Below are 22,357 nucleotides of genomic sequence, written 5' to 3' on the forward strand. Positions count from 1 at the left end.
CGGGTTTTCCTGTTCACACCGCAGCGGAGCAGCCTCTTAGCTCCGGAATCCGGTTCGTTTCAAGCACCAAAAAATTGTCCGGCTGGAGCAAAAGCACCGCATACGTCACGCTTACGTCGAGGCGGGGGCAGGGGCGGGATCAACTCCTGAACAACAACAAAAAGCCCGCGTTTTATCCAGTTTGTACACAACGATGGAGAAACTTAACAAGCAGCAGTGGTCCACTGAAGAGACCAGCTACCTACTGGGAATCTGGTCTTCCGAAGAGGTACAGAGGAAGCTGGAGCACAATCGGCCATTGTTGTTGTTGCTGTGAGGGGTTTCCGCGCGGTTTGGTTTTATGAAGCAGGCACGCAAACGATGACGCAATGACGCAGCACCAGTCGGACTCTGGGCGGTTTGAAAAGAGCCGGAGCTAAACCGAAAAACCGGTTCTGAACCTGAAAAGCTCTAGCACGGAGCTTGAACCGGAGTTGCGTTGGTGTGAATGAGGTATAAGACTCCATCGACAGAAACCGTAATTATACTTTTCTGGTCCTCGTAAAACAAACTTGAGCTTGTGAATCTCACTACGTGAGACGCTGAGGTCTTCTAGGTTTGATTGATGAATCCATTATAGTTTATTATATTCAGATAAATAGATTTGAGTAATAATGGTAATAACAATAATGTCCACAAAGCCCTGATGAAGGCATGATGTGCAGTGTTCCTAATTATACCATGGCACTAAGCAGTGGAAGCAACTCAAAATGCAAAGGTCTTATTGTCTTTTATCAAAGTCAAGAAAAAGTCAAAAATATAAAGTTTATTATATTCAAACACTTTCTTATAATAGCTTGTTTTCATTTCAATTTCATTTCAAACCTTTATTTATTCAGGTTATATCCCATTGAGATCGTTGATCTCTTTTTCAAGGGAGACCTGCTCAAGTAGGTTCCACATGAAACATTAAAAACATAACAGAGCAACAAAAGGACATCATACATTAGCATTACAGGGATTACAATTTACATAACTATCCACATGCACAGGTACCAACAGCTTCCGATTCAGTAGCATCCAACCGAGCTTTAAAAACATTTAGTGGCACCAGATTGCTCAGTTTCCATTTTAATTGCAGACTATTCCAGGACAGTGGAGCTGCGCATCTAAATGCTATTTTCCCTAAGACAGTCCTAGCAGTTGGCACATTTAATAAAACCACAGCATGCGATCTCAGGCAGTAGCCACTTACAATTCGCCGTGAGATCAGGGAGCAGATGTAGGATGGAAGTTTCCCTAACATGGCTTTATATATAAAAATGTACCAGTGACTGAGCCTCCGTACAGTTAGTGAAGGCAGACCAGCCCTTGCATACAGGGTACAGTGATGAGTTAATGCTTTACAGTTTGTCACAAATCTCAGTGCACTGTGATACGCAGCATCTAACTTGACCAGGCAATTGGCAGGTGCATTCATATAAATCAAATCACCATAGTCCAGCACAGGTAAAAAGGTCACAGAGACTAGCCTTTTTCTGGCCTCGAGCGAGAAACAGGACTTGTTCCTGTAGAAGAAACCTAGCCTAACCCTTAGTTTTTTAAGCAGGTTATTGACATAACGTTTAAAAGTGAGACAATCATCAAGCCAGATACCAAGGTATTTGTAACAGGTAACCACTTCAAGTTTTATTCCTTGCGTAGTTAAAATATCTAAAACAGGCTCTGGTGTCTTTTTGGCTTTTGAAAAGAGCATTACCTTGGTTTTATCAACATTTAAAAGAAGCTTTAGTTCAGAGAGCTGAGTCTGAATAATGTTAAAAGCAGCTTGCAATTCAACAACAGCCTCCTTAATGGAGGGACGTGCACAGTACATAACGGTATCGTCCGCATAAAAATGTAATGTTGCTCCATCGACATTTTCACCTAAACTATTGATGTAGATGGAGAATAAAAGTGGACCTAAAACAGAACCTTGAGGAACACCATAAGTAATGTTTAACCACTCAGAAGACAGCCCATCAAAATGAACACATTGGGACCTTTCAGAGAGGTAGTTCACAAACCACCCCACTGCATGACTGGATATGCCAATACTGAGTAGCCTCTGCTTTAAGATGCGATGATCGACGGTATCAAACGCTTTGGAAAGGTCAATAAATAGAGCTGCACAGCTCTGCTTATTATCTAAAATACTCGCCACATCATTCACCACCTTCATTGTGGCAGTGATGGTGCTATGTTGCTTTCTGAAGCCTGACTGATGTTTAGACAGGATGTCATTTGTACATAAAAACACCTTTACCTGCTCACTCACTAGGCGTTCAAGAACCTTAGCCAGAACTGATAATTTAGAGATGGGTCTATAATTATTTAAAACGGTTGCCTCCCCTCCTTTCAGCAGGACATACGCTGACTTCCACAATTTTGGAATTGTGTTTGTGCTGAGGGAGAGGTTAAAAAGAGTAGTGAGAGGTGGAGCAATAAAATCTGCAGCTATCTTTAAAAAGAAAGGTTCCACGTTGTCCAGGCCGGCCGGTTTCTTAGGATCTAACTTGGTTAAAGCTTCACGAACAACATCAACAGTAAAAGGAGTAAAACTAAAAGGGTTTTCCAAAACACGTTTTTCCGAATCACACACTGTGGTGTTCACAGAAGCAGAGTTAGTCACAGAATCAAACAGAGAGCCACAGAACACAAAATGCTCATTAAAACAATTTAACATAGTAGCCCTGTCCGATATAGTGCCAGATGCTGTGGTAATGCACGGAGGTAGCTCATTACGGATATCACCAGTGGATATCGATTTTATGGCTTTCCAAAATTTTCCAGGATTATTCAGGTTCTTTGTGGTAACTGACAGATAATAGTTAGACTTAGCATTTTTTATTTGTGATGTGAAGCTATTTCTTAGCTGCCTAAAGCGTAGCCATTCTACCTCTGAGCCTGATTTCCTAGCCTTTGCCCAGGCCTTGTTTCTCTCATGAAGGAGACTAGATAAGTCAGCAGAAAACCAAGGGTTGTCTCGTCCCTTCACTCTAAATTTACGCAGGGGTGCATGTCTATCTATAATTTCCATAAAACCAAGATAAAAATAAGACCATGCAGTTTCTACATCAGCACACAGATCGATTTTACCCCAATCAAAATCAAACAGATCATGTACAAAACCCTGCTCCACAAAATGTTTTTTGTCTCTCTTACTGATAATGCGAGGTTTAACCTTTTGGACTTTTGTGTCCCTAATTGTGGCTACAACACAGTGATCACTCAAATCATTTGCAAATACTCCCACAGATAAGTATTTATGGGGAACATTAGTTAAAATGAGATCAATTAAGGAGGATTTATTTGGGGACTTAATGTTAGGGCGAGTAGGACTGTCTATAATCTGAGTAACATTCAGAGAGATACAAAGGTTTTTAAAATCCTCTGACACAGAAGTTAACCAGTCCCAATTAAAATCACCAAGCAGCACTATTTCCTTGTAGTCAAGTTGAGATAGAAGTTTTGCCAATGAAGATAAAGAGTCCTTGACAGCTGAGGGGGGTCTGTAGCAGCCCACCACCATGAGCTGTTGACCCTTTGCTACTTCAATATTTAAGGCTAAAAATTCTAGTTGTTTACTAATAGATTTGGAAACCATCTTGGTTACACAAACCATTTTTATATTGCTTAACCAGTTTTGGCTTCTTCTTTTGTTGTAAATCTTTCCTGCTGTCACAGTAGTAAACTACTGTGTCTGAAATCAAGAAAATGTACAACAAAGGGACTCTCAGGAAAGACGGATAAAATCGTGATCTAACGTGCCTCTGTATCTGTACTGAAGCTTTTATCAGGTTTTCCTGAAACCCTGGGTTTGTGATTCCCAAAAGGATTTCTCCACAATTATTTTACAATACAAAATCAATGTTGATTGTTTTTCCGACAAGCAACATTTATATTGATGCTTTTGGTGAGCATCACATAATCATATTATGCTCACTTCAGCCAAAACAAGAAAGAATAGACAACAATTTAAAGCTTTTCTTAAATCTCCAGAACAGCTTGATCCAGGGACATGAAACGCTTTCTCTAAAGGTCCTTACACACCAAGCCGATTTTCGGTGTCGATAGATGTCGGGCCGCCGATGAGCATCGTGTCGCCCTACTCAGATTGGTGTGTCTTGGTGTGTCCCGCACCGTTGTCTTTTCGGCCGTGCCGACACCTTCCGCCACAGATTCGACATGTTGAATCGGGAGGCTGTCGGCCAAAGAAATCACTCTGATTGGCTGTTCAGCTTAGCGAATCAGTGCATGAGAAGCGAAACGGAAGTGAGGGACCCAAACAAACTATTAAGAAGGCAAATCTGAGATTTCATTTAACTCCGGCTCTCGACACAGGTTCGGGAAAGCCCCTGAGCTTCTCGCTGTAGAGTGAAAATGGAACGCACACGATATTTGTTGTTTGTTTATATCATGCAGTCTGTTCTTCTCTCGGTGTATCACGCAGTCTGTCTTCCGGTTGTTGCCTCTTTTGAATGACGAATACACACTACTGCTGGTAAGGAGAGTTATTGCCACTCACGCATGCGCAGTTCGTACGTGCAACATGGCCGTCGGCTGAAGTCTTTGCGGTGTGTTCCAGTGCGAAACATGGCCAAGACGCAGGAGACGTGAGGCGACGTTCCGTCGGGACGTGTTCTTTGGTGTCAGTTTGGTGTGTAAGGACCTTAATGGGGCATCTATGCCTTTGAGAAAAGGGGGGGAGGGGGTCCACGGGACAACATTTTTAGTTGACTAGATCCAATTGTTCTAGTTCAGATGTAGTGTATTATTTGAATGCTAAAGGGACATGCATGTATTTATACTTTTCAGTCATGGTATTGATTAATACTAGGGATGTAACGATGCATTGTGAATCGGTTAAATATCGCTACAGATGCGTTAAGATTAAAATCGGTTGAGCTAAAAAATTATTCGTGATGCACTTTTCTAAACGGCACAGGGCGTGAACACATTTTGATTTGATTCGCTGGAACAGCAGTCTGGACATGATTGAACGCTATCTAGAACAACAACTTGCCGTGGCAGCTGCTCTCCTCAGTGCAGATGACCAACGAAATTCCCGTGAAATCGACACACTGGATAACTCGGACATCCGTGATGCCGTTTAGCGCTGCCGGAACGCCGCTCCGGCACTTCAAACATTGCACTACCCATAAGGAGCTGTACACATGCCGCAATGCCGCAGTTTTTGTGTGGCTGTGTCTTTTAGTTGAAAGCCCAGTGGCGATCTGTCATACTGATAATACAATAAAGCCATCGAAAATAATATGGTATAGTACAAGTACTACTGGGTCTGTGTTTCATTCAAGCTCGGCTCTGTATGTGTGTGTGCGAGCGAGCGAGCAGGTGCGGTTCTAGGGGGGGCCAACAGAGGCCAGTGCCCCTGTAACACTGACCAGGGACCCCCCTGTGTCCCCCCCTTCAAAAAAAAGGTTAGAATATTACAATTTATTGGAACTAAATCAAATCAGAGACCCGGATGTACAGTGGAGATGAAACTGTTAATTAGCTTGTAAAAGTAAATACTGTTTATGTATTTTTATTAAATTGTCACTTCAGAGTGTAGAGAGCTGTATCCATATATCTAGTCTCTTGATCGAGCAGAGCATACATTTCAAGCTGCACTTTATTTTTTATTTATTTGAAGGGATTTTTACAGAAATATTTTTCAGTCATTTGTCCGCAGCTCATTCTGTTAAAAAAAGAAATCTTGAGAAAATCGTATCGTGAACTTAAAATCGCGAATCATATCAAATCGTGAGTTGAGTGTATCGTTACATCCCTAATTAATACACTGATTTAATTAATGCCATTCATTTATCAGAGGATCTTTTCTCTAATTACTCCCTAACTTTTTTGTCTTGTTTTTATTCATTGAAGAAAGTGTCAACATGTATTATTTTTTATTCAGTAATCTTCTCTTTTTGGGAATGAAACATTTTGTTTTGTCCTTCTTTTATTTTTTGTAAAATGAACACTGTCTCCTTTAATCTTTCCTATAGTAAAGGCTACTACCTTGTTCAAGCCACTTAATGCTGGCATTAGGCAAACTGAAAGGGGACCTATCATGCAAAATGCACTTTTTGATGTCTTTTATACATAAATATGTGTCCCCGGGGTGTCAGAAAATAAAACCCTCTCTCTTTTCCTCCGTACCCACATCTCTAAAAACGGGGTACAACGGAGCTGATCCAGATTTGCGTCCGATATGACGTAATATCGGAGAAATGTGAACCCACAGCACTATCAGAAAGTTGCTATCAGAAACAATGCCCGACTGTTTTGGACGTAATATGGTCGGTGTTACCGCTAACACTCAGAGCTAACCTGTACTGGAGAGCATGTGTGTGAAGAAGCAGGAAATAAAAAGGAACTCACCTTGTGGTATAACCAGCAAGAGAGAAAGCCTTTGAGCTCCACACTGTTTCAGAAATAATCCATGATATGGCGTTTCATCACGGCAGTATTTAGTTTGGACAGTAGCTGCCGGGTCCCGCATGAGCTCAGCCCCCTCCTTTTTAATTTTTTATCAATTCTTTATTTTTTTAAAGCTTTATACCCAAAATCAGCACTTTTGAAACAGGAAGTGAAATAGAGGGCAGTGTTTCTCCTAGGATGGAGTCATAGCAGCGGTGCTAAGGCACGTGGGCCCAGCATAATCTGAGCGCGGAGCGCGTGGAATTTTTTTGTGTGTGCACGTGCGAAGTGCGCCCCGCCAATTTGTTTCTATGTGTCTGCCAGCACAAGAAAGGCTCTTGAGGCCTAGTATAGTGCCAGGGCCGGTTCTAGCCAATTTGCTGCCCTAGGCGAGATTTTATATATAAAGAATAAATGAAAAATCTCTACAAAAGACAAATACACTACAAAAACAGAAACTTATTGACATAGGTAATATACGTCAAAATGGCTTCAAATGTATTCAGTATTGTATGAACATGTTTGAATTGGGGGGTGGACGTCACATCCTCTAGGGCAGTGGTTCTCAAACTTTTTTCAGTAATGTACCCCCTTTGAAACATTTTCTCAGCCAAGTACCCCCTGACCGACCCCGAACATTTTTGATAGAAAAAGCCTATATAAATAATTACAATATAGTGATGTTCCATCAGTGTGTGATTTATGAACTCCTTCATCCATGAATTACAACAAACAAAGAACATAACGACAGATTTTTAAGTAATAATTATATGTTTAATGAACCAATGAACAAAATGTTATATTATGCAAAAACTATAAAATACAATAAACAAATATTATAATAAAATGTGGTACCATCCAAAACCCCATGCATAAACAAGAAAACAGCATTAAATAAGCAGTCACAATGCATGAAAGGGTTAAAAACAAAACAAAACATTGTAACAAAAATGTGCAATTACAATAAAAACTACGTAATAACACTGTAATGACACTATTAATGAGTTTTAGGTGCATTAAACTGCATTTGAAAATAGAAAATACAATTTAGTGTCAAAACATTGGCAAAAAAACAAAACAATTGTAATAATAAATAAATTATAAATTGCAATAACACTAACAAGTAATAATAAGAGCACTTTAGCACTCAATTTAGTGTGAAACGTGTGCTTGTCCTTCACTGAGGATCTTGGTCATCCTTGGTGGCAGAGAGGACACAGCAGTGATCAGACTCTTTTCCAGGCCCAGTCTGTTTCTCTGCTTTGTTTTGATCAGAGTCATTGCGGAGAAGGAGGCCTCACACAAATATGTGGATCCAAAGGGCAGTAGCTGCTCCAAAGCTGTTTCATCCAGCTCAGGATGCTCCTTTTTCACACACACCCAAAACTGCGTGAGAGTGGAGTTTTCAAATGTCATCTTTAGGCCGCGGTCAGATGACACATCCAAGAGTTTTTCCTGGTGACAGAGAGGAAGCTTTTCTCTGTTTGCTTCTGACAGAAGAAATGGGTTTCTTACCCAATCAAGCTGTGCAGGTTTATCCTCCATGTCAGGAAAGTACGACATGAAACTAACTATCAGGTTGGCCAAGTGTTCCTCTATAATGGACTTGACTGGAGCGCTCTGCACATCCTCACTGGAGAGGAAAGCATCTACCTGAGGAAAGCAGGTGAGATCCCCCTGTGCACATGCCCGTTTCCACAACTCTGCTTTCTTTACGAAACCACCCACCTTGTCATACAGGTTCAGAATGTTGGTGTTCTTGCCCTGCATGCACACATTCAGCTCATTCAATTTGCTGAATATGTCTGCCAGATAGCAAAGCTTTGCAAGCCAATCTGTGTCCTCAAACAGTGTGGCATAGGGAGATCCTTGCTCTGACAGAAAGGTGTGCACCTCCGATCGTAGCTCCAACAGCCTGCTCAGTATCCTCCCCTGAGAGAGCCAGCGCACTTCTATGTGCAGAGCAGTAGTTGGGTGTGTTCAGCTCCCATGTCCTCGCAAAGGCGGTGAAACAGACGCGCATTGAGTGGCCTTGACTTTATGAAGTTAATCACTTTGATGCTGTTGTTGAAAACGTCATGCAACACAGGACTCAGCTTTTTGGCCGCCAGTGCTTCCCTGTGTATGACACAGTGATTCCACTGCACTTCTGGATTTTTATCCCTAATTCGTGCCATGAGCCCTTTAAATCGGCCCGTCATTGAGGCAGCTCCGTCAGTAAACACTCATGCAGTTTCTCCAGTCCAGCTCGTTTTCAATAAAGAAATCATTCACAACGTTAAAAATTTCCTCCCCCGTTGTTTTCCCCTCTAAGGTCTTGCAGAAAAGCACATTTTCATAAATGTCGTCAGTATCCACGTATCTCACGAAAGCAATGAGCTGAGCCTTACCGCTGACATCGGTCGATTCATCAAGCTGGAGTGAAAATGTTTCGCCAAGTTTTCCCACAACTTGTTCAACAATATCTGATCCCATTCGTTCTATTCTGCGTGAAACGGTGTCATTAGAAAGCATCTAATCCAGCATCGTCTCGGCCAAAACAACAGCAGCTGGGAGTAACAGGTCCTCAGCAATCGTGAACGGCTTTTTGGCTTTAGCGATGAGCAGTGATACCGCATACGATGCCTCCAGTGCTTTGGCTGATGTTGTGGAGGCTTTTCGCATAATCTCTTGGGAGGATCTATACTCAGCAAGTTTTCTTTTGAAAAACTCTGGTGGCTTACCAACGTGACAAGCATTTGTCTTATTAACCTTTTTTATTGTTTTCTCTCGCGTACCCCCTGCAGTACCCCCACGTACCCCTAGGGGTCCGCGTACCCCCATTTGAGAATCACTGCCCTAGACGACCGCCTATGAATCGGCCCTGCCTAGTACATACAGTGGCAATGTCTCAAGATTTAGCAAAAATACACCTTTATTGAACATACAGTAACACAAATACTACAAATCCACATAACAAACAATCAAAAATGAAAAAACGCCACTTATTATTATTTAATTTTTTTTTTTTTTTCGGTACCTGGCTGGCGCCCCCTAGCAGCGACGCGCATATCTGATATCATGATCTGTTTGGTATTTTGAGCAAAATACTTCATAGACATGTTTTTTATATATTTGAGACCTATGCTATTGCCTAAAAATAGCATGATAGGTGCACTTTAAGCTAAATACTTACATATTCTCATATGGAAATGTTTAAATAATTATTAATAAGATTACTATGGTGTAGTAAAGTAAGCACAATTCAAAACATTTCTTTCTGTGATGCTGCACTATTTTACTGTTCTTAATTAGTGCTAGGCAACGATAAAAAAATGATTTTCTGCAATTAATTCAATAATGAATTCAAAAGTAGTGTATAGCGCACTTTTGATTTTAAAAGTACTGCTATGAACAAATGTGCAATAAGATTTGGTTTGAAAAAACACTTTAAACAAATAAGGTGCTTTTTAACAGCAGTATTCCCTTCACACAGTAGCAGGTAAAATATTTATTGTAAATCTCAACTTCAAGAATCTTAGGCCCGCCCCAAATGCTCTCATTGGTTGAAACGCCTGATGACGCCCATCCTAAGCCAATACTGATCAACATCCCAGCCCTCCTGTGACCCATGGTTTGTCTGTATGTGTATTCAGAGCCAGTGAGCAACAGACTTTCAAAATAATAATAATATTAATTAAATAAACAGTTTATTATTTAATGGGTTAGCGCAGTAATAATGTGTTTACTTGCCCAGCCCTATTCTTAATACAATATATTTGTACAATTTTGATTTATCACACCAGCATCACAGTTGAATGTGGTCAGATATGGCTTGTTTTTATCTGCGACCACATCCATCAGTGATGTAGTGTTGTACTCGACTGCACATTGTATGCAGAAGCTGCTTCTTGGCAGTACAAGCTGGATATCCAGCCTGTATATAGTTTATTTAATTGTTTTGTTATGCAGTGTGCCTTAAATGTGTATCATAAATAATTCAAACAGACTTATCCATCTGTTCTCTTAAAAGGTTGCCACCTTTCTCTATATTCAATGATCAAACTTCGAGTTGTATGTTAAACTCTGAAATCCAAAGCGCCTGACCTGAGCAGATGCTACTGGAAGATGAGTTTCCAGCTGCATATCTTTATCATTCGTGTTTTGTTGTGCCATATGTGCATACAAGCCGAGCAAAACGGGTTTATTTATCATAATTTACACACTTTAAATATTGTTAGAAAAAAACATACAAAATGTGCATTTTAATATACCAAATAACATGGACCTCTTTAAAGCTCCGCCCACACAGGTGTTCTCACGTGTCTGATGAGACTTCTGTCAGGGTTCCTGTACAGCCTGCGCTTGATTGACATCTCTGACTCTCGTATGTCCACACAAAGCTCCGCCCACCTTAAACCTGAGCAGAGGTCTAATCAGAACAAATCGTTGAAAACACCTGTGTTTCATTTAACACTAAAAATAAAGGGGGTACACAAATGTATACTTTGACTGATGTGAATGCATCTTAAGAAATAAAGAACTAAACCAAATAATAAATTAAACACAGACCAAAAACGAATAAATGTCAGAAAAAAAGTTGATATTTTGTCGAATACATATCTATGTGGAATTAAATGTCTTACCTAAAACTGTTAATAAGTTTTAAAATCCACAGTTAAAGGCTGGGTTAGATCAATGTTGTTGTAAAAAGAATAAAAAGCAGTTAGAAAGACACAAGCCTTTAACACAAAGCCTTACAAAAATATTAAAGAGTAAAAACAACAAATATGTATGAACCAAAACTGGAAAAAATATATATATTTTGAACAAAAGAGATTATTGAACTAAATGCATTGTTTTTCAACCAGAAAAAGTTTGGTTAGGCATGCACTTTGACAGAACGTGCCACAGATGCAACTGTTATCGGCCTGACTCATTTTAATTCATTACTTGTTGCAGACAATCTTTAATCTGTCCTAGGATTTGGTGAAAAGGTCATGGTTTAGATTGTTAAAATAAAATATTTCGTGATTTTAAGTGATTTACTGAACCAGAAACTTACATGATATCAAAATTGGAGCATGCAATACTCCGAGATACCGTCCTCGAAGAACCATAAACCATAAACCTGGGACTGACTAGTGCTAGCCGACCAAATGGCCTCACTGTGACTCTGCAGCTGACGATTGGTTAGGGAAATGTGAAGCTTCGTCAGAAACCTCAGTTTGCTTTTGACCAGGATACTTTATATGTTAAGCTTTTACTTAAAAAGAAAACTGGAGTAGGAGCATTTCAGACTCAGACACAAGGGCATTGTTCTGTGTAATGTAAAATATGTCGATCACATTATCATTAACTCACACAGGGTTATCTTGATGACCTTTAGTTTTCAAAGCAAAAGCACAGAACCAATGCTCTTCAAAGCAGCACAGCTGTTGTCCATTCCTAATTTTCTTTTGCATGTGGCCAAGATAAATGCTAAGTCTAAAAACATGAGTCTCTTCTAACTTGCAAGATCAAAACTATTTGCATGCCCCTGTTACATTATGTGTCCTCCCGCAGTCTCATCCTTCAGTTATGTTTGTCTCTAAACTTCTGATAAACCAGTCTGCTCTCTTTTCAGCCGCCTCCCTGCTTTCTCTCTCCTTCTCCCCGTGTCACCCAGATGTTTAACCATTGAAGTGTTTCTTTATATAATATAGGGCTACATTCCAAAAAGCAAATGGGAGATGGACACGTCCGAGGCGAAACTTGGTAGGTATTCTTCTTTTGTTAGTCTGTTAGTCTTGTCAGTCTTTGTTTTATGACTGAATTCCCAGTATTTCACCTTTTTCGAGAGGCTTAAGAAATGATTGGTTTGATTTGTGATGTTTATGATGTTGTGTAGCTGTGTGTCTGTGCACGCAGAAGGACAACGACCTAAGCTATTCATGTTGTGTTGACAAAGGCTTCACATTTAGCACAATTACTTGTCTGCATCTTAAGATGTCTAAATATTTGGTTGAATGTCCCGAGAGAATGTAAAGATAAGGTTCTTCTACCAAAGGCCAAAAAGTGCAAAGTGGGCCTTCTTAGCTTTTTAACTATTTGTCAACTACATACTCATGTAAACTATACTCTCTAAATAATTTCTACAAATCCAAAGCCAGGCACATTAGGGGGAAAGTAAATAAGAACCCCTCAGAGTAGTTTTAATTGTGTGAATGTGAAGCAGGATAACAGATAATGCTGATCTACTAGCTGTCTTTGCATAGACAAATAAATGTCAGGATGATACATTTTAAGTTCTTATGTGGAGGGGGAACTGACCAGTTCAGTGATCTTTATACAGACAGGTTGGATGGTCTGGGGAGCGGTGGGAAAAGGAAACGTGAAGACATGTCCGGCCTGGAGGACTACCTTCAGCTGCCAGACGATTATGCTACGCGCATGTCACAACCAGGAAAGAAAAGGGTAAATTGCCACAGAGCAGCTGCTTTGTAGATTCGCCAATGACGTTAACTATTAATGGAAAACAATTACAGGTCGTCCAGGGTGGCTTTCAGTGCGGAAAAATACAATTTTTTATAAAATTAATGTAAAATAATATAAATTATTATCTCAAATGATCCACTTCCTGGTCATAACACCGTGGTTGTCTTGTCAAGGTTCGCTGGGCTGATCTCGAAGAGAAGAAGGAAGCAGATCGAAAGCGCGCTATCGGCTTTGTGGTGGGTCAAACGGACTGGGAAAGAATAACGGACGAGAGCGGCCAGATGGCACAAAGAGCTCTTAACCGTACCAAGTATTTCTAAGAAGATAATCTTTTCCCCCTTCATTGAAAGGTATGTGTCACTCTTTTTTATATTGTTGTTAGTGTTGGGGAATAATTTGCCCTGCATGTCCTCCTTCGCCCTCTGACGCAGCTGACCAACCTTGAGCAGCCGTTATCTCCTATAAGGAGGGGCTGCCCTAGCATTTTGTTGATGTTGCCAGTTTATGACCGGGCAACTCTCGGTCAGAGATAGTTATTGTTGTGGGACACCTGGAACACATCCTTCTCGGGGTGTAGATGACCCCGAGCCATAAGCGACAACAACTGTGATTCAGTGTCCTCAGCTGTTTAGTCTATCTATTGAAGAATGTTGATTATTACACTCTGAACTAGTTAAAACCTCGAGCTACAGGAGGGTTCTTCAGATTTGATTGTGGCATCTCAACCGTGTGGTCAACTCGTGGCCCGTGATATGTCTTGTGAATTCTCCGGCCGAAGCTCCAAATAAATGTTTGTATTGGATTTATGTAATTTAATGGCGACATGTTTTGCCTTTTCTTATTACATACCTTCAATTTGAAATGGAATTTACAAATCAAATGTTTTTTAAATGCGATTTCATTTTTGATCAAGAAGCCAATTCTTCAAAAAGGCTTGTCTTCAAATGCTATGAATAACTGAAAAAACCCTCAATAGGTTTGATTGCGGGCATATATTTTCACTTGTAAAGCACCTGTACTGCCTTCTGTAATGATACAAATACAGTTGTTACTTAATTCTGCATAAAGGGATTGTTCATCAGTATTTCCGAATTTATAAAAGTTACATTTTATGGCAGGGAATTATCAAAGTTTTCACATGTAAAAGTTTAACATGATCAATAATAAGTTTGTCTTTAACCAAGTAATCAATCATTTCTTTTTCTTTCTGAAGGTTTCAAGAATGTGAAAATACTGAAGCTCGCTTGTAGTGGAACAAGAGACTCATCCAGGTGGCAAGATCACCGATTGTTATCAAATTATTAGTTATTTGATCGATAAGGATAAGTCTTTTTCCATTATTTTTAAAGAGACACTGCTTATTTGCTGTTCAATTTGTAGTTTGTAACTGTGCATCTTCTGGTCATGGTCTGTATTCAGTTATGTTACTGTTTTATACTCTTCATGCTTTCTGTACTGTAGCCGTGTTTTTTGGTCCATTTAATTCTTGAAAAAACACAATAAACTTTCACAAAATTACCAACCTGGAGAGTCTTTCTTGCGTAAGGGCCCGATGAACAACAGGCCGAATGTCCTGGAGATTCATCATTGGGGCGGAAGAAGTATTATTTGCATCACTCCGACTTCACCTCTTTCCCTCCTGTGACATTTTAAAGTGGCAATGTGTAAGATATGGCCAGATTTTATTTATTTAGAACTTAACCAAACACATGACACTTTTGATATTATGTCAAAATCTTCGTGTGTTGTGTTGCAGATATATATACTGAAGTGAGCATGCTAACCAGCTCGTCTCCGACAGTCTTTTACCGTAACACCTCTTGTACTTCAGAAGGCGTGAGTCGATGTAGCGTCTGTCTGCCCTCAGTCCAACGTTAGATGATGAAGAACCAAGAGTCCAGAAGGACTCGTCAATTACATTAAAGGTAAAGGATCCATGTGACTTTTTAATAGTTCGCTAATTGGATTAAATTGAAAGTAGCCCAAAATGGCACATTTCGTACCATCGGGTCAATATTGCGTATCCTTGACCTGTTGTTAGTTTGCTTTTTCATTAAGTTTTAATAACTGATGACTACATTTAGATTATATGAACCAAGTATTCGAGATGAATTGCTGCCCCTATTTTTTTGTTTTTTGTATGTGGCCAGATATTACACATTGACCCTGTTTTTTTTTTTTAAAGAAGTACTGTTATTATGTTTCTCAGTGTGCATGGTTAAGTGAGGAGAACAAAGGAAAGAGTAAAGGGCTACATTCATAATGCAAAGCTGAACAGTTTTACGCCTTTGTGGGTTGCCTCTCAGTCCCTTAATGGTACTGTGTGTATTTTGTAAATCAATACAGTTCTATGTACTTGTATTGTCTAGGCTAGAATTAGCCTAACTTGAACTTCACTTCAGCTTCAACGGCGAGTATCACAAAATAAAGTGTAATGAAAATGCACAATTGCGGGATTGAAAAGGGTGTTTTCTAACCTGTGACCATAACAGTAAATGATATTGGAGAACCCCAATGTTGTCAACAACTCTCAATTTCCAAAGAACCACAATTTGTCCTGATAAACTACGGGAAGTTGGGAATACTGGGAATATTGTGGATCAAGTGTTTAAACCCTGGTTACTTCAATGACAAGTCGAGCCCACAGTGACTTTTCATGACTAGAATAGTATTTTATTTGTTTGTCTTAATTCTATTTTTTTAGACTTTAAACCCCATTTTTACATCGAGAGTAAAGATACAAAAATGTTACCTGTACCACATTCAGCTGATTATTAATGATAGCTAATGGTTGCACAACCCATACAAACATTGTGACATCATAAAGTGGCCAAAATCTGACAAAAAGAGAGAGAATATTTATTCCTGAAACTTTCCAAATCTCTTTCATAGAGGGGACACTTAATCTTTGCATAATAGGTGACCTTTAAAGGAAAATATTTGAAAGACGTTATTTCGAATGCCTATGTTCAAACTGCTTGTTCGTATTTAGTGCCCAATTTCAGTCTCACTGAGTGTGATTGTCATGGTTAATATGTAAGCAATTGAATTCCGCTTTGAATATACTTTTTATATTTACAAACGTTACACTTGTGAAGCAAATGGCCAACAATTTTACCTGCTGAGAATTTTGTATTTGCACTGAAGACAAAAAATGGATCATCGAATATGACCGAACACACGGCACCGCTGGTGAAGACCATGTTTGATTTTCCTGCGGACATCCAGCCTCAGTGTATCATCTGCAAAGTGGATGGGTCTTCATAGTGAGTATGGAAGAAAGACCGAAACACTGTTATTTTGAAAATTACCAATTTTAAAATGTTTGGAATGTAATCTCATTAATATATTCTGTACATACAAATATTTTGACAATAAAGCTCTGCTGTATAATAAATGTGTTTTTTCACTTGTGTTGTGTGGACCTTTTTTTGTCCTTATTAAAGAACAATGCCTCTAAAAATGTGTTCTGTTGCACACATTTCACAGATAAAATTGTTATGTGTTATTGCTATACAATAAGGTTGATATAGCAAAATACTAATAATATCAAATGACCTCATGAAAAAAACAGCCATAGAAGCCTAAATCAGTCTGCTATATGGGTGGAGACTGGATATGTGCAAGCATGTACATAACTCACTTGTACAATACAGCAGGTTCTTTATTAAAAACTAGTACTTTGCTAATCAAGGCGAGTAAGTCCACATGGTGACAGTAGCCACTGCAGCACATGATGTCTTCTGATTGGTTGTCATGCAGAGTGATGACTTTTGAATTGAGCTGGTACGTCACTGTCCAGTTTACAGATCACCTTGTAGATCGCTTTCTTCCACGAGGGATCACGATCTTTGCCCATTGAAATGGAAATGTAAAATTCTCTTAATGTAATCTCTGCAACCTCCAGGAAACTGTCAGGGACCTGTGGTGTCACAGTAGAAGATTGAAAATGTCAAAAACTTTTGCACACATACTGTTTATATTTTACAGAATCGTTATGATGCCTGGAAAACCATAAGGTAAGTAACCAGTCTGAACACAACAAAGCAAGTACGGTTATTTATAACAATATTCAAACAGTTCAAATGATCAATAAACGTTCTCAACCACAGTAACCAAAGAATGGATTCAGTTGATCATATTATTTTATGACGAATGCTAATTCTGAAAATATGAAATTGCCAATCAAGTCAAAAGCATGACGTTTTTCAATTAAATAATTGTCTGTTGTCAAATGTTTAGCAAAACGAGGTAACACACTGGATCTTGAGGCTATGGCCCAATGATGAGCCTTTGCAGTACTACGGGCTTGGTGTATGCATCTAACCCTAACACCAGTGGCCTTTTGTTATAGTTTGATCCAAAACACATGCAATTATCACTCATTGTCATAGTTGCCGCTAAGGAGAGCAACATGGAAATATTCAAGATTGTAACGTAAAAAAACAAACAAATACTTTGGTGTACAGGTTATTTTCAGCTTTTTCCTCACCACCATTTGATCAAAAGGCCTACTTGTACATACATCAGAGCTTAGAGTAAATCTACCATGACATCTTGTGAGCACATTTGTGCTCCCCAGAGGATGGACCCTTTTATGTTTTGAAAATCCATTGTGCACACAGACTGTTTGGCCATGCCCTTAACACTTAACCTTCAACTCAAAATGAGGCCTGAGAAAGGGTTGCCTCTATGGTCATGAGATGTCAGTATTTACTGTTTGTGTGTGCATGTTGATGCTTTTGCAGTACAGTGCCAGTGTGTGATTCATTAAAAAACCAGTTGAGGTCCAACTCTAAAAAGAGCATTTACTCTTTAAATTGTGCTAAGTCAAGCTGATAAATAAAAAAAGACAGTCTGCTTTCATTCCGTCTAACATGCACATTTGATTTCAGCATCACTGCTGGGTGTCCATGTGTGTAATCTGTCTGACCTGAGACCAAACAGTCAAACAATACAAAGGATATCAAATAATTTTGATTATAATGCTGAACATAAATTGGGAGATAAACTGAAGAACATTAACATCTTAATTGTGTTTCATGAGAAGACTCAAGGAGGGAAGGTTGAGAGTCTGTCACTCAGAAAACAAACCTAGAAACTATAAGGTGGTCATGTTATGTTTAGGCATGTTGTTTTTCAATTGTTTTGTCCTTTGTAGTATTTTCTCTAATCTTTGACACTTCAAGATGAATGTTTTCACATTATTTCCATTACACTGGTCCCTTTTCACTAATTTTAAGTCATGTAAAAAATACTTGGAAATGTCAACGTCAATTTTATCCAACAAAAATCGTACTTATTAACATCTTAAATATTTACATTTAACTTATAAGATGTTCTGAGCGTTATGCATCTTTAACAGAGTACAGAGCAGGAGGCTGTTTGTCCTTCTTTTGTGGAGCTTGGTGATTTAAGTCACTTTAAAGAAAATGTAAAACATTAGAATAATAATAAATAATGTTAATTTATTAATGTATTTTTTTTTTTTTTTAAACGACATATCTGGCTCCAAAAACCTTATTTGAATCTGTAATTCATAGCCGTTTTAAAGTATATATTCCTAAATGTGCAGTAAGGTTTTTCCTTATAACACATTAATGCATGGGAAATTTCATATTTAATTCAACATCACAAATATTTTTATTTTATATAATAATGTGAATGGATTTATAATTCCTATACACCAACAAAGTAATATAATGACAAGTCAACATGTTGATAGCACATCAACCACAGTGTGAAATAACTCTTTCAGTGGTAAATGTTATACTGAACACAAATGGAACAAACTAAATGACTTAAAATCTCCAAAACAACAATGTGTTTATATTTAAAGTTAACAAAATAAAACAAGTTACACAAACTATTGACATGTACTTCACAGCATGCTACTCCAGGCAGCCATTATTATGTGTATTAATCAGCTGTGTTCATTATCATAGCATTCACTCTTGTGAAATAAATCTAAGTAATTTCCTATCACTCTATTTTATCTTTCTCACTGCTGCTGTAATATATTTGTATAATAGTTGTACTAGTTAGTAGAAATAATATTAAAGCTAAGTTGCTTTATGTTAAATATGTGACCGTCTGTGAACATTATTAACTGTGCTATAATAGAAATTAGGACAATATACTAAATATACTTGGAGTCCCACAATTCTTTAATTACAGCATGTGATCTTGAATATTAAATAACTATTTCTGCCTAGTGTTTACTTTATCATAAGTATAACTATCTATGTATTTGTTGTGTCTGTTAGTAGTTTTGCTGTTGTAATGTGATTACATTTGAATGTTGAGAGAGTGGCCTCGCTACCCAAAAAATCTATTTCTGTGGTTTATTCCTCATGTTGAAAATAATAATGCAGTAGCTCTGGCTAAAATAAAGTCACCTTCTTTCTATACTTTCAGTAAAAAGCAAGCATGAATGAAAATAATCAAATGTATTTTACATCATTAACTATTTACTAAGTGTGTATAATATAACATAAACAAATAAAAGAACACTTCTATTTAGTTAACCTTGAAGAGGAACTATAATTTATGCAAGTTTATAAATAAGGAGATGCATCGAGCAGACATAAGAAAATGATGCTTTGAAACAATACAACACACACACACACATCTAATAAAATTAAAACATGTGTTGGACTGTACAAAAATAAGACAATGACATGATCCCCCTGGAAGATCCCAAAGCAACACAAACACAAATAACTGAGTGACAAATCAATGAGGCAAATATGACCACTATGTAATGCTCTCAGGGCAGTAAGACATTCAGTGTAGCAGCAGTTTACCTGGAAGTCGTTGGCTTTGTTGTAGTGCATGTTGAGAGCTCTGAAAAGTTCTGATTGTCTCTCCACAGTCAGACCCCGCACGTCGGAGACTCCTTCGATGAGAGCGTGACGGGCGAACTTCTCCATCTGGATGTAGAAAAACTCCCTGAAGTTACTGAACCACTTGATGAGCTGAGAGGTGATGCAGCGCGAGAACTGAGGAAAAAACAGAGGGACGGGTGAGTGAAATGAAGTGGGTAATTTAATATATTATAAATAATTAGTTTCTATGTGAGAGAGAAGGTGATCATTATTATTTACTGTATTAAAAAATATAAAGCAAATAAAACATGAATAAACGTTAATAAAAGTATTTTACCACATGGTTACCATTTTTACAGTTTTTCAGATTTACAGAATTGCAATAGTGATGTTTTTATAATCCTGATCTGATTGCTTGATGTTATTGCTGTTGACAAATAAAAAACAAATAGTATTTTCTTGTCTGGGACTGATTATTTATTCTGTGGTGACAGAGATGCACTATTGAGGAATCAAACTGGTTTGGGATCATCAAAACAAGTCGCAGGTTCAAAAACCGACATTTTCAGACTGCTTAAATGTTACATTTTTTCTCAGAATCAGCAAAAAATATGTCCAGTTAAAAGCAAAACACAGTGACTTTCCCAAAATGTTTAAGAATCTGTATTCCTTACAGTAAAATTAAGTCATGTTTTGTAAAATGATCTATTAAAATCACACATGTGGAAGAATTGCACTTGTGATTAATATTTCTTACCTGCACATCATGGAAACACATCTTTAGCACCAGGGAACTCGGGTAGCGCGTGTAGAAGAACATGAGCTTTGCTTTCTTCAGATGATTTGTGGTCAGACCCTCCTGTATGCACCAGTGTTAAGGGTAAACACACACACCCTAAACATGACTGGACTGGATACATTGTCCCTCCATTAAATCGTTACAACTTGGGACAAATAGAAAGACAACTGGAAATGTTGTTTAAAATTTGAAAGATCAAAGAAATAACTTGTTGGATTCTAAAAGGTGAAAAGTAATTTAAGCAAGAAGAAAGAATACCGTCACAGAAAAGGTTGTGATTTGGAACTCAAATAAGCCAATGAAGAGATATTTCTGGTATGTAAAGACAGCTGATTAAGAAGTGTATACAAGGAGAGAGTACAACGTTCTCTCACTGCTGATTGAGTCTTAAACCCACAAGAAAACAGAATAAAATATCAAAAGTATGACTCCATTGTAAAGGATACATTCAGCATGTACAGGTTGGTCTTCACTAGGCAGTCGGACTCTATATTGACATGAGGGAGACCAGGGCTTTCCATCAGCGTGGGGTCCACAGACACAGTGTGAGTCTGTGGGCTTCTCACAGACCTGGAGTTGACCTTCGACCTCACTTTGATTGAATTCCGAAGGGTGTCAAACTTTGCCGGACCAACTCTGGAGCATGCATCCTGAGAGCACCTGAGGGCATGTTGACGGACGGCTTCGTGATTCCTCTCTGACGGCTGATCTTCAGAGTCATGATTCCCGAACAGGATTGGAGGTTGTGGACGATGGTGAAGGACAAACTTGTTTTCCAGTCGAGGCTTTTGTACGACCAAGGACAGAGCTTCGGTTTGAACATCTGGGACTTGCACCTCTGCATTTCCACAACAGGTTAGTCCCAATTCATCTTCACCAACTGATGATTGAAGACGTATATCTGTCTCTGCATTCCCCTCAATGTTTGTTTGTATAAGTGGCATGCTTTTGAAAATAGAGTCAACGCTCCTACTGACAGCTCTGGACAGCTCGTACTTTAAAACCTCTGCCATCAGCTTTATTCTCTCGGGTTGGGATTGGAAGTAGCTCATCACCGACTTCCGTCCTTGATATTCTCTACTTGAGCTGGTCTGAAACTCACTGTATGAATCTGTGAATGCGTCCCTTGGAGATGTTTCAGGAGATTCGTCCTTGTCTATAGTGTCGACTACTTCGTCCACATGGTCGAACCTTGCTCTGAGATGCTGATTCTCCAGCTGCTTTCCTGCTCTCTGGCTGCCAAATCCACTCGTTTCCACGTAGTCCTGCTCATGTATCGTTTCCTTTTCCTGCATGCCGTCTGACTTCACGCATTGGTTTCTGGTCACATTGGTGCAGTGCATACCTGGAGAGCTGATCATGCCTTTGATGATATTTTCTACTCTGGCACGCTTTGCCTGATGGCCACTGTTTAAGTTCCACTCATCATGACCACAGGAACTGGATGCAGGAATTGGGTGCCTTCTTATGGGTGAATGTCCAGTCGTGTTGTCTTTGGATGGATTCATCAAACTTGAACCAGCATCCCCACTTCTGTAATAGGCACTCTCCGATAGCATTTTTCTGTCTTCGCTGTCTTTGTGTAATGACACGGAAACGGCTGACACATCTACATTTGATAGCACAGGGTCCAGTTGAAAAGAGGAGAGATGCTCTGCATGAAAGCCGTCAAGGCAAATGCTGCTAGAAGAATACATACCTTCTCTCCAAACACTTGGATTCATGCCTTCAAAAGACAGCACTGTGAAGGAAAAACATAATTAATTACTGATGCAGGTGTGGTGAGAAATTCCTAATAAAATGTCATTCAAGTGAACTGAAATACTTTTCA

The 22,357-nt window shown here is 38.9% G+C and overlaps 2 protein-coding genes across 2 annotated transcripts in view; one reads left to right on the forward strand and one right to left on the reverse strand.

The window, feature by feature from the left end:
* ylpm1 (YLP motif containing 1) overlaps positions 1–14,418 on the forward strand; it is a 30,215-nt gene extending 15,797 nt beyond the window's left edge. Inside the window, 4 exon segments of the mRNA XM_034142769.1 lie at positions 12,129–12,180; positions 12,758–12,879; positions 13,074–13,250; positions 14,114–14,418. Coding sequence (XP_033998660.1) covers positions 12,129–12,180; positions 12,758–12,879; positions 13,074–13,220 — 321 coding nt within the window. The 3' untranslated portion in view covers positions 13,221–13,250; positions 14,114–14,418.
* An 85-nt stretch (positions 14,419–14,503) lies between these two features.
* LOC117492489 (prospero homeobox protein 1-like) lies at positions 14,504–22,250 on the reverse strand. Its single transcript, XM_034142770.1, has 4 exons — positions 20,973–22,250; positions 20,485–20,586; positions 19,707–19,901; positions 14,504–16,822 (listed from the first exon to the last, which is right to left on the reverse strand). The coding sequence occupies exons 1-4, from the start codon at positions 22,248–22,250 to the stop codon at positions 16,655–16,657; spliced, it is 1,743 nt and encodes a 580-aa protein (XP_033998661.1). The 3' UTR covers positions 14,504–16,654.
* Positions 22,251–22,357: the final 107 nt, after the last annotated feature.

The sequence above is a fragment of the Trematomus bernacchii genome, unplaced genomic scaffold (assembly GCF_902827165.1).
Source record: "Trematomus bernacchii unplaced genomic scaffold, fTreBer1.1, whole genome shotgun sequence".
Taxonomy (NCBI): domain Eukaryota; kingdom Metazoa; phylum Chordata; class Actinopteri; order Perciformes; family Nototheniidae; genus Trematomus; species Trematomus bernacchii.